Below are 12287 nucleotides of genomic sequence, written 5' to 3' on the forward strand. Positions count from 1 at the left end.
CTTACTCCCCAAATGCTACAACATTCCCTCATAGGGAACCCCTCCTTTGGGATTTTTAGAGAAAGGATGAGTAAAGAGGCAGATGGTAAGTTATGTTCACGGTGCAGAGAAAGTCGATAGAGAAGGTTTTTTACACTAAGTACAGTGGTACCTCGGGTTACATACACTTCAGGTTACAGACTCCGCTAACCCAGAAATAGTACCTCGGGTTAAGAACTTTGCTTCAGGATGAGAACAGAAACCGTTCTCCAGCGGTGCGGCAGCAGCAGGAGGCCCCATTAGCTAAAGTGGTGCTTCAGGTTAAGAATAGTTTCAGGTTAAGAACGGACCTCTGGAATGATTTAAGTACTTAACCCGAGGTACCACTGTACTAAAATCGAGTCGCATGTTGGGAGATTCAGGACAGACAACAGGAACCCCGTACATATGGAATTCTCTATGACGATATACTGATGGCCTGGATGGCTCTATGACCTTCAGTATCAGAGGCAGCTTGCCTCTGAGTACCAGTTACTAAGGAACACAAGCAGGAGAGTGCTCTAGTGTTCATGGATTCAAAGAACTGTAGAGCTGCAAGGGATCACAGGGGTCATATAGTCCAACCAACTGCAATGCAGCAATGTTTTGCCCAATGTGGGGCTCGAACTCACAACTCTTGGATTAAGAGTCTCATGCTTTACCATGTCCTGCTTCTGGGCTTTCCAAAGCGATCTGGTTGGCTACTGTGGGAACAGAATGCTACACTGCTTCCCACCCCCTTTTTAGTGGTAGTGCCCTCTTTCAAATTCAAATACGTTGGAATTCCTTGGTAGTTGTCCACATACATCAGGGGCCCTGACTTGGGCATCAGATTATGGGTGCCCAGCAGGACATGCATTGCGCCATAGCAGTGCCTGGGAGCCCCAGAAGTCATGTTGGAGGCCCCACAAGGTCTTGGGATGTGACTTTCAAGCCCTCTCAAAGCACTGGAAGTTGCATCAAAAGGCATCACGAGACCTCTGAAGTGGTGTCCGAGGCCTTGTGGGGCCTCCGATGCGACTTCTGGTGCTTCGTGAGGCCCTGGAAGTCATGTCAAAGGCCCTGCAGTGTGGGTGCCGAGCACCCACAAGAAAACTTTCGTTGGCGCCAGTGACATACATATTTATTGAGCTTGATAGCCCCGTGGTCACAGTTTCCAGTTGGTTCAATAACATGTCTCTCACCAAGTGATGCAACTTTTTATAGTCCTGTTTACAATGCTGTGCTTTTCATCTGTTCACACACTGAAGCTCATCCTTTTACATCAACCAAGCATGAACAGATAGTTTTGAAATCTTCATCATATGAATTGGTGTTGTGCATAGGAGTATGGTCCATTTCTCAAATGTTATACCCTATATATTTTTTTCACCAACTTTGAAGAACATTATTCCCATTTCAAAGAATATCAAGTGCACAGGGATATAATTAGATATATGGAGCTGTTGCCTTCTAGATAGTGCTTGTCATTGCCAAATTAATCCACACTGCTTGGGCTTAATTGCCATTTTCAAAATTGTTCCTTTTGTTTATAATGAGTTGGAAGATCATGACAATTGAGGTGTGGATTGATTATTTATTTATGCATTCACAAAGGGATTCAGTTTGATGAAAACCAGTTCCCAAATATCAAGGAGACAGACAGTCCTGTATCATTATAAAGTCACATGTCAATTCGGCATCTAGTAAAACTAGTTCCCTTTGTGCCTATGAGTCAGATAAACTAGTTTGCCAGTGTCAAAGGATGCTTTGCTTTCTCCAGCACCCAAAGGGATCAAAGAAGAAGGAGCGGTGGTGAAGACACAGAGAGACTGGCAGGACAATATTGATTGAACTGTAAGTAAAATTCTCTTAGTAAATTGGGATTTGTGATAAATATATTATTAGCCACGGTGTTGGATATCTGAAATTCATGAACCTACTTAATTGAAATGCAGGCTTGCTGGTGAATTTCATAAAGTTCTTATAAGCTAGTGTGGAAGAATATCCTTATGCGAGGAAGATCCTATCATAAATTTTTATTGGAAGTATTGTGCAAGGTAAGTTACCAAGAAATAATAAGAAAATAAAAAGGAAAGTGGAGAGATGAAGAATGAAATTGGTACGTTGATACGTTGAAATAAAAAAGAATGATCAAACCCAGTGGTGTAGCGTGGGTGGCCAGCACCTGGGGCTGTGTGGAGGGTGCTATTAAAGGCACAAAGAACACCAGAATAACCCTTTGGATCAGACAAAGGCTGCCAATCTATGTTTACTCAGAAGTAAAGCCTACTGAATTAGATAGGATTACTCAAAAGTAAATGGGGTTAGGATTGCAGCCTGAAACATGTCTAGTTCCATTGTGGTGTTAGTGGTTAAGAGTGGTAGTCTCGTAATCTGGTGAACCGGGTTCACGTCCCCGCTTTTCCACATGTAGCTGCTGGGTGACCTTGGGCTAGTCACACTTCTGTGAAGTCTCTCAGCCTCACTCACCTCAGAGTGTTTGTTGTTGGGGAGGAAGGGAAAGGAGATTGTTAGCCTCTTTGAGACTCCTTCGGGTAGTGATAAAGCGGGCTATGAAATCCAAACTCTTCTTCTTCTTCTAGTCCAAAGTCCTGCTTCTTGCAATAGCCAACCAGATACAAATGAGAAACCCAGAAGCAGGGTAGGAGAGTAATTACGTTTCTCCAGCACCTGAGTCACATGGAAGGTAATATCAGTGCGTACCGTGGGTTGCCAGCTCCCAGGGCCATGGAAGGGAGGGAAACGGATGGAGTGCGCATGTGCATTCAACTGCCTAACAGCGCCCGTGTAACCCAGGAGATCGTAGCCACAGAGACAAGAAAAGAAGAGTCATTCCGTTGTCTGGAGAGGTCACTTCCTGGTTCACATGGAGGAGCCATTTTCAACAAAGCTCAGTGATGGAAGTGCACAGCTGTATTGATGCAGGACTGGGTACTGAAATTAGTGGGATTTTTTGTCCATTTTTTGTAAATTCTCCCTTTCATCCAGAGAGTTCAAGATTTCCCCCTCTGAACCAACCCATTTTTTCTTCACAGTCACCATATGAGGTAGGCTAGACTAGAAACAGCAACTGCTCAAAGATCACCCAGTGAGATTTAAACTTGGGCTTCGCCCCCCCTAGTCTGGTACCCTAACTACTACACCAAACTGTCTTGGGTGGCTGCATAGAAGCAATTAACACTTCTGAAGTTTGATTGAGAGTTTAACTGTATGAGCCATTAAGCAGTGAGCTTGTCAAAATATCTTTGTACTGGGGAGACTGCAGAATAAGGCACACTTTATTCCATATGTGGGAATGTTTTCCAGTGAGAGCCCTTCAACAGAAATCCTTGTACAGACAGGACAACTTCACGGATGCTTTAGCTGAGATTCCTGCATTGCAAGGAGTTGGACCTCGGGGGTCCCTTCCTGCTGTATGATTCTAGGATCTTCACCCTCCTCCCCCAAGTTGACCATACATATATGGTCCACTGGTCTCCTGTCACAATCCTTTCCAGTGGCTCAGCATGGCCAATACAAGCTTATCTCATTTGAGTCTTACAAGAACTCACTGAGATAGTTTATGCTTAGACATACTGTAGTGGCATCCACTGGTTGAAGCTGGTATAGCATTATGGTCAACAATTCTACTCCTGCCTTAGCAAGGAAAGTAGAGGTAACAGCTTCTGTGAACATAGTCAGATGACTTACTCATGTAGCTGAGTATTGGCTTCAGACTGTAGATATTTCCAGCAGTACCTGGAGATACCAGGGGTAGAATCTGGAACCTTCTGCATGCCAAACAAATGCTGTACCATTGGGCTCTTCTACTTTTATCTGTAACATGGAACAAGAGCCTGATTCTTAATTATATATTATTTAATAATGTACAGTGGTATCTTGGGTTAAGTACTTAATTCGTTCTGGAGGTCCGTTCTTAACCTGAAACTGTTCTTAACCTGAAACACCACTTTAGCTAATGGGGCCTCCTGCTGCTGCCGCACGATTTCTGTTCTCATCCTGAAGCAAAGTTCTTAACCCGAGGTACTATTTCTGGGTTAGCAGAGAATGTAACCTGAAGCACCTGTAACCTGAAGCGTATGTAACCCGAGGTACCACTGTATTAAATAAATGTTTGAAACAGGGGGAATATCCAATCCCACTCCAATTCCATTCCTTTGTTTTATTGTCCCAGGGTTATTTCTCCCTGCGTGTCACTCATCCTGGATTCAGTTTTAACTAGAAAATTTTCTAAACTTAATTCTAAAAAGGGGGGGAAGGGCTGCTTGCTGCAGCTTTCAGTTCCTTCAGTTAATTTACACCTGTCTCCCCAACCCCGGCCCCTCTCGTTTATAGCTGGGCACATGAACGTTGATAATACACTGCAAAATAACAAAATGAAAACAAAGGATAAATCTTAATGCCATTGCTTGCTGGTGTGTACATGAGCTCCTTCACAATGTAGGTATTCATAAAATCATATCAGGGTTGATGTTATCCAGTATTTTTTATTAAGTATAAGGGGGAAGGGGAATGCAAAGGAGCTGGAAGCTGCAACAAACTATGCACGCACAATGCTATGTAAAAAATATTGCAATAATAATAGACCATAGTAGAATTTGGTTGGCTGAAAACTGCAGGGGCGGGGAGAAGGCTCTTGTGCTTGGGTCCTGCTTGAGGATTCCCCACAGGCATCTGGTTGGCCACTGTGAGAACAGGATGCTGGACTAGATGGGTCACTGGAGTGATCCAGCAGGCTCTTCTCATGCTCTAATGTTCCTGTAAGTGGACTTCAAAGTTCAACAGGGAAGAGCCTGCAAGTCTTCTATAATGGAACCCAATATTCCATCTGCTGAATTATAATGAAGGTGGGGGTGCTGCATTCATTGAGGTGGGATGAGGTGGCAGCGGTGAAATTGGGGCAGCTCAGGGGAAGTACCCCTAACCTTGCCACCTCCTTCCTTCATCTCTATCCTAACCAGTGTGGTGTAGTGGTTAAGAGCGGTGGACTCGTAATCTGGTGAACGGGGTTCGTGTCTCCGCTCCTCCACATGCAGCTGCTGGGTGACCTTGTTCCAGTCACACTTCTCTGAAGTCTCTCAGCCCCACTCACCTCACAGAGTGTTTGTTGTGGGGAAGGAAGGGAAAGGAGAAGGTTAGTCGCTTTGAGACTCCTTCGGGTAGTGATAAAGCGGGATATCAAATCTGAACTCCTCCTCCTCCTCCTCCTCTTCTAACAACAAGGGCAGTGCCACCAAAAGGACGCTACTACCTCTGCCCCTGCATGATCCAGGGTAACCATGGTTTACAGCCAATGGTGCAAATAGCACACTAGTTTTTTTGGGGGGGGGCAGCTGAAAATAATGAGTTAATTTAACTAATGTGTTTTTTTTATTTCTCCCTCCCCCCTTTTTTTTAAAGGGGGAAAATGGCGATTTCCCTCCTCTTCTTTTTAATTGCTGGGATCCTGGCTAACAATCTTAACCTACCAAATTCTGTGAATCCCAGCAGTTACATGAACAGGTGTGACAACTATGATAGCAACCCCCAAGATATGAACCGCCAAAACCAACCCAATGGAGGAAGAACACAGACTCCAAACCAGGTCCTGGTCAACAGCAATTCAGACTTTGCATTCAAGTTCTTCAGGCAGGTTTCTTCCAATGGAGGCAACCGGGGCAGTCCATTCAAGAAGAACATTGTCTTCTCTCCCATGTGTATCTCCACAGCTTTTGCGATGCTGGCTTTGGGCGCTAGGGCCAACACCTTAGACCAGATCCTTAGAGGACTTGACTTCAAGCCATCAGAGATTCAGGAGAGGATGATACATGAAGGCTTCCACAACCTCATCTACTCATTAAGCAATGGAGGTTCAGGCCTCCAAATGGAAATGGGGAATTGTCTGTTTGTGCAAAACGAGTTGCATCCACAACCTCAGTTCCTAAGGGAGCTCAGGAACATTTATGGAGGAGAGATCTATATGGAAAATTTTAAGGACACAGCAGTAACTGAGGAGCACATCAATCAATATGTCAAAATGAAAACCCATGGGAAGATTTCTAAGCTCGTCGATGGAGTCGACCCAATTACTGAAATACTACTGGTTAGCTATATTTACATGAAAGGTAAAACAAGCTAATGGGCCTGCCCTGTGATCTCCTTTCCTCACCTTATGGCTAATCATAGATTCTTGTCACTTCCCACGTAGTTCCAAAGTAGAACTTCATCCTGTGTACTGATGTTTGCTTTTGTTTGTGAGGAAGAGAATTTTGGTCAGGCAACCAATTCCTGCTTCATAGTGATTCTATGCAATGGATCTGTTATTAGGTGACCTCAGTAATTACGACTGTGCAAGGCAGCCTCAATTCAGTTCAGAACCTAATTCAATGTCCTAACCCCTTCCTTCCTTCCTTCCTTCCTTCCTTCCTTCCTTCCTTCCTTCCTCCCTCCCTCCCTCCCTCCCTCCCTCCCTCCCTCCCTCCCTCCCTCCCTTTCTTTCTTTCTTTCTTTCTTTCTTTCTTTCTTTCTTTCTCTTGTTCTGTCTGTCTTTCTGTCTTTCTTATGCCCTGCACTTCCAAGGCCAGTAAAATGCCTGGGATTCCTTATTGTGTTCACTGAAGTTAGTAAAAGTATTTAAAGAGCACTTAGTAAAAGTATTTAAATTAGGCACAATGACAGAAGGTGGGAAATACAGCAACCTCTGATTTAGATGAAAAAGTGGAACAAATAATTAAATATGTTTCCATATATGAATTATTAGCCAAATACTGAAGTTGTATTCAACCACATACAACCACATACAAGCCAATTCCATTATCCTTAGCCCCATTGAAATTAATGAACCAAACTAGTCATGTCTATTATTTTCAGGAACTCTACTCTGAGTAAGACTAACACTGGATACAACTTGGAGAAATGAAAGGTAAAGAGATAGAAGACAAAATCCCGTGGACTAAAGATCTAGCCAAGGTCAAGAAATGTTGAGTGTCCTAAAGTACCTGCAGCTTCTTGCATGCAAACAGGTCTATGCAAGAGTAGAATTGTCCTAATGAGTAACAAGTATCTATGCCACTTTTAAAAAAAATAATATCTCTTTCTTCTTTTCCGTAAGCCAAATGGAAGAAGCCCTTTGACCCAAAGTACACGACAGAGCAGAACTTCTACGTGGATCCTTACACGGTTGTGAAAGTGCCAATGATGTTTCAGATGGGCATGTTTGAAACCGGCTATGACAACGAGCGACTGTGCACCGTTTTGAAGCTGCCTTACGAAGGACATGCCGCTTCCTATTTTATCCTACCCGACAAGGGGCAGATGGAGAGGGTGGCTAACAGCTTGTCGTGTGGAGCTTTGCGGACTTGGAAGAGAATACTCACACGGAGGTAACAGCTTTCAACTTTTGACTCTGGTGTCAGACAGCTCAGATTCAGAGATATAAGAACAATTGTGGGGTGAGCTTTTGAAGGAAAGGCCTTACTTCAGCAGTGGGGAACCTGAGGCCCTCTGAATGTTGCTGGACTCTAGTTCCCATCAGTCCCAGCCATCCTGGCCAATGGCTAAGGATGAAGGGAGTTGTAGCTGAGCAACTTCTGGAGGTCTACAAGTTTTACTTCCTTGTTTTACTTCAGCAAATGCATGCAGGGGGTGGACATACAACACCCCACAAGTGTCCCAGAAAAACTGGGACATCCTGTTTTATTGTATGAGAGCATGGCAGATCTTGCCCTGGAAAAGTATCTTTTGGGTTATGTGATCTCACACAGGTCACATGATTTTGTGCAGGTACACAGCCTGGAAGATGTGCTTCTTCCAGTGTTTTGGGACTCAAGATGTTGGACACTCAATATGACATACTGTATCTGATGAAATAGCTGTTGTCTAAGAAAGCTGATGGCAAAGATGGAGAACTTGTGGTCCCATTCCTCCCCCTCCCCCAGCGTTGGACATAAAGCAAAACCAAGCAGCCTTTGGAGCACTTCAGACTGAGATGGCCTTTGTGATAAAGTACAGATCAGGGTCCAAGTTGTACCTTTGTTGCTGGTGCACACTCTTTGTTAAGCAGCCCTTCCTTATAGTTTGTCCCTGGCATTTGGTGTTCAGGTAGCCTGCCTCTACACATGGAGATTAGGAAGCTGTCTTTTGGGAAAATAGCAGAATATAGTGCAGATATCGCACTCATATTCAGGTTACATGCTTCCAGAAGACAAACATTTCCAAACAATGCAGAATGAGCCTTAAACTTCAGCCAGATTTCTGAAAGTGGTTTTTTTACATTGCATGAAAGCTGAAATCAAACACAGAAATTAACAGGCAGGGAAATGTTGGGGAAATGGAATAAACTGCCATGTGAATGCAGCCTGGGTTTGCACATGAGAATAAGGAAGTAACATGGATGGTTTCACTTTGGAATACAGGTGAGGGTACCACTTTTGAACACTCCCCCATGCAATTCTCCCTCCTTGAAAATAGAAAGCTAGCCTGGCAGGGAAAAATTTCTAGCTCAGTCCTTAGCCTGGATCTCTCTTTGCAAGGATTTTTACATGTAGTGGTACATTATAGAGAGAGAGAGATAGCCATCCATCTAAGCCCATTTTACCACTTCATTCTGCTGTATAATATACACAGCCTAATATGCATGGTATCTTCTCATATGATTAATAAATTATTCTTTGTCTTTCTCCCTTGTTTTATTCTTGAATAGCTCTGTAGATGTGTATCTTCCAAGATGCTTGGCGAGTGGAGAGCTTAACCTGAAAGACATAATGTACACCATGGGTGTGGTTGATGTATTCACTGACAGAGCAGACCTGTCTGGAATTACAGGGCAGCCTCAGCACAGGCTCTCGGGAGTAAGTTGGGGCTTTTGTGTGTGTGTGTAGGAAAGAGAATGAATATGGTAGAAGCTGTGAAGGCTTGAATTTCTGCATCTGCATATCACCAGGCTAACGTGTTTCAGCATCATGGTGTCCTTCAAAAGATCCAGGTGTTGTCATTTGGTGAGGGTGGTAAACATTTTCTGTTAGTTAGCCCCAGGACAAAGAACTTGGGGCCTCTCAAAGAACTCAAAGTTTCTAGAGATTCTGGAAAAAAATAGAATGATCTGTTCCACCACTTTAAGACAACTATGGGATGTAGATAATGGACAAAGTTCCAGCTACCTTGCACAGTAAATTCCAGTTCCTTGGATACCAAGGAATTTATATGTGTACCTGGCAGGGCAATCTTATACATACTTAGCCCACTGTGGGCTTGATCTCTGCTAAGTCTGTATAGGGACACAGTCTTCGGCTGGATCTGCACTGACCTTTTTAACGTTATTAGAACAATATTAGATATATCGTTCTAAAATGTCACATGGCATACTGGTAGATTAAAAATGTTCATTACCTTGTTTTGTCCAACAAAACACACTTTTCCTATTGCCAGTTCCTGGGTGCCCTCTGATGTCACATTTTAATAACGTAACTTCCCTGGGGAGAAGTACTAAAATGCTGGTGAATTTTCACAGGAAATTGGAAGGGACTTGCATGGAGACAAGGAAACTTGTGAAAACTGGCCTTTTTGGAAACAGAACCCTTTTGCAAACTCAGGATCCAACCCTGTGTCAGGAGCATTTGTTTTCTTTGGTCTAAAGCAGCTAACAAATGTAATAAATAACAAAGACAACCCTGGTGCCACTCAAGTTGATTCTTTCCCCCTCCCAAACCCCCACCAATTTTGGAGGCAGTGGCAAAGAAGAAGAAAGAAAAGAAGTAGACTCATTGCTGGTGTGAACACCCCGATGGTGATGCAAATCACCTCCTCCCTCATCATCAGGAAAAATGGTGTTTGTGTGTGTCTTCTGTGTGTGCTCATATGAGGGTGTGTGTTTGAGAGTGTGGGGCTTCTGCCTCTTGGAAGTTTGGGCATATGAGAACGCTTCCCTCAATCTCAAAAAACTGTGAGCCACCCCTAGTCCAACAAAACGCATTTGCATTTTATCCATCCATTGGCAGTATGACATTCTCCCCCCCCCCCCAATCTTTCCTTTGCACAGGCCCTTCATAAGGCTATGATGATGATAGATGAGAGAGGAACAGAAGCAGCAGCAGCCTCTTCTATGGACATGGTGCCAATGTCTATGCCTACTATCGTTAAGTTCAATGAGCCTTTTATAACCATGATTGTTGATGAACCTACTAACAGTATCCTCTTCATGGCGAAGATCTTCAATCCTACAGAGAAGTAGCTGTAGACCAAGATCACCAGACTGTTAATCAGCATGTACTCAATAAACTAATTGGTTTGATCAGCACTGAATTGACTTGTTTATTGTATCTCCAGTTCAGCTGCACTACTGGTTTACTTGGGGAGGAAAGGAAGGGCAAAAGGCCAACTGGTGTCAACAAATCAGCATTACCTGAAAATTTGGGAACAGTACCTTGTGATGTGGAAGCTTCAGACCCATTCTATCACCCTATTTATATATATATTGGCTGCCCAAATAGATGAATCCCTAGTGCAGGGGAGGGGAACATTTTTCAAATCAAGGTCAGCGTTCCCTTCTGGGCATCCTGGGACAGGGCAAGTGCTTGTGATGGGCAGGGCCAGAGGCAAAGATTCAGCAATGAATGCAAATATTATCTTTGCACAGCAGGCTAGTTTTTACATGCATACACCTTTCTGTTTGTTGGATTAATCCATCAACCTCTGATGGATGATTTAGATGGATGTGTGTGTGTGCCAGTATCCATACTCGGCAGAGTTACATCTCAACACAGCTCCTTCCTTGGAAGCATCTTTGGGGTTGAAGGTACACCAGTAGGCAGTAAACACTCATGGACGCCACAAAGATTCAGTCAAGTGTAGAGGTTTACTTGACAGGCATAAAAGCATATTGGTAGCATATGTGTAGAGACATTCACCACTGCCATGGTCAAAGCATGCTTAGAGTCCAACAAGAGTCCACCACAAGGTGCAAGCAAGAGACTCACAACAAGTTACAAGTTACACAGAACCGTTATCAGTACTTCCTGTCACACTGCGCATGTCCAAAGAACAGTTCCCACAGAAAACATCCTTGCTACCTTGGCTCCCAGTATGTTTCCAAGAACAATTCAAAGTATTGGTGCTGACCTTTAAAGCACTAAACGGCCTCGGCCCAGTATATCTGAAGGAGAGTCTCCACCCACATCGTTCAGAGCCGAGGGCCTTCTGGCAGTTCCCTCCATGCGAGAAGCCAAGTTACAGGGAACCAGACAGAGAGCCTTCTCGGTAGTGGTGCCCACCCTGTGGAACGCCCTTCCACCAGATGTCAAAGAGAACAACTACCACCAGACTTTTAGAAGACATCTGAAGGCAGCCCTGTTTAGGGAAGCTTTTAGTATTTGATGCATTATGGCATTTTAATATTTTGTTGGAAGCCACCCAGAGTGGCTGGAGAAGCCCAGGCAGATGGGCGGGGTATAAATAATGTATTATTATTATTATTATTATTATTTTAGACAAAACAGTCTCAGCCTTCTGCTTCTTCTTGAAACTTATTCTCTTGTTTCTGGAACAAATGATTCTCACACAGAGAGAATATCCAACACTGTTCTCCAATCAGGAAAGCAAGGGAAGAGTCCTAAAGCCCCTGCCCAATCTGGACTAGATGAACCATTGGCCTCATCCAGCAGATTCTTCTTATGAATTATGAGTTGACAAGGGCCAAAATTTGATGCAATGCCCCACCCCCTTGCAGTACTGGTAAGGAGGTGCAAGGCTCTGGCAGAGTCCTAGAGTCCCACCTCCTTCTCCAAACTGTGCAAGTGCTGGCTAAGCTTTGGGAAGGAGGCAGAAGGAACCTAGGACCCTGACAGAGCCTTCACACCTCCTTCCCAAAGCCCAGCACTTACTAGGCTTTGGGAATAAGGTGGGTAGGTGCCTGCTTGGCTCCCAGCGCCCTGTGCAGGAGAACTGGTTGCAAATAATGCACATGTACAATAAGTGTGCATGTGTGTACAACAACTGCATGTAGGCTCAGGATTGCAGCATCTCAGGGCCACAATACTTTAAGGACTACTTGTCACCAGATTAACAGACCCTGCAATAATCCTCTGAAGTCCTTTCATGTGGATGTCCTCCACAACAGGTCTGGAGGGCGGCAACATGAGAACAGGTCTTTTCTGAAGTGGTTCCTTATTTGTGGAATGCTCTCCCCAGGGAGGCTCACCTGGTGCCTTCATTACATATCTGTAGGTGCCAGGCAAGATATTTATACGCCACCCATTTGACTGAGTTGCTCCAGCCACTCTGGGTGTCTCTCA

At 44.2% G+C, this 12287-nt stretch overlaps 1 protein-coding gene across 1 annotated transcript; it reads left to right on the plus strand.

The window, feature by feature from the left end:
* Positions 1–1697: 1697 nt before the first annotated feature.
* LOC309342895 (alpha-1-antitrypsin-like) lies at positions 1698–10294 on the plus strand. Its single transcript, XM_081863852.1, has 5 exons — positions 1698–1854; positions 5422–6125; positions 7112–7382; positions 8702–8849; positions 10037–10294. The coding sequence occupies exons 2-5, from the start codon at positions 5429–5431 to the stop codon at positions 10226–10228; spliced, it is 1308 nt and encodes a 435-aa protein (XP_081719978.1). The 5' UTR covers positions 1698–1854; positions 5422–5428; the 3' UTR covers positions 10229–10294.
* Positions 10295–12287: the final 1993 nt, after the last annotated feature.

This window comes from Podarcis erhardii (genome assembly GCF_964252035.2).
Source record: "Podarcis erhardii genome assembly, chromosome: 1".
Taxonomy (NCBI): Eukaryota; Metazoa; Chordata; class Lepidosauria; order Squamata; family Lacertidae; genus Podarcis; species Podarcis erhardii.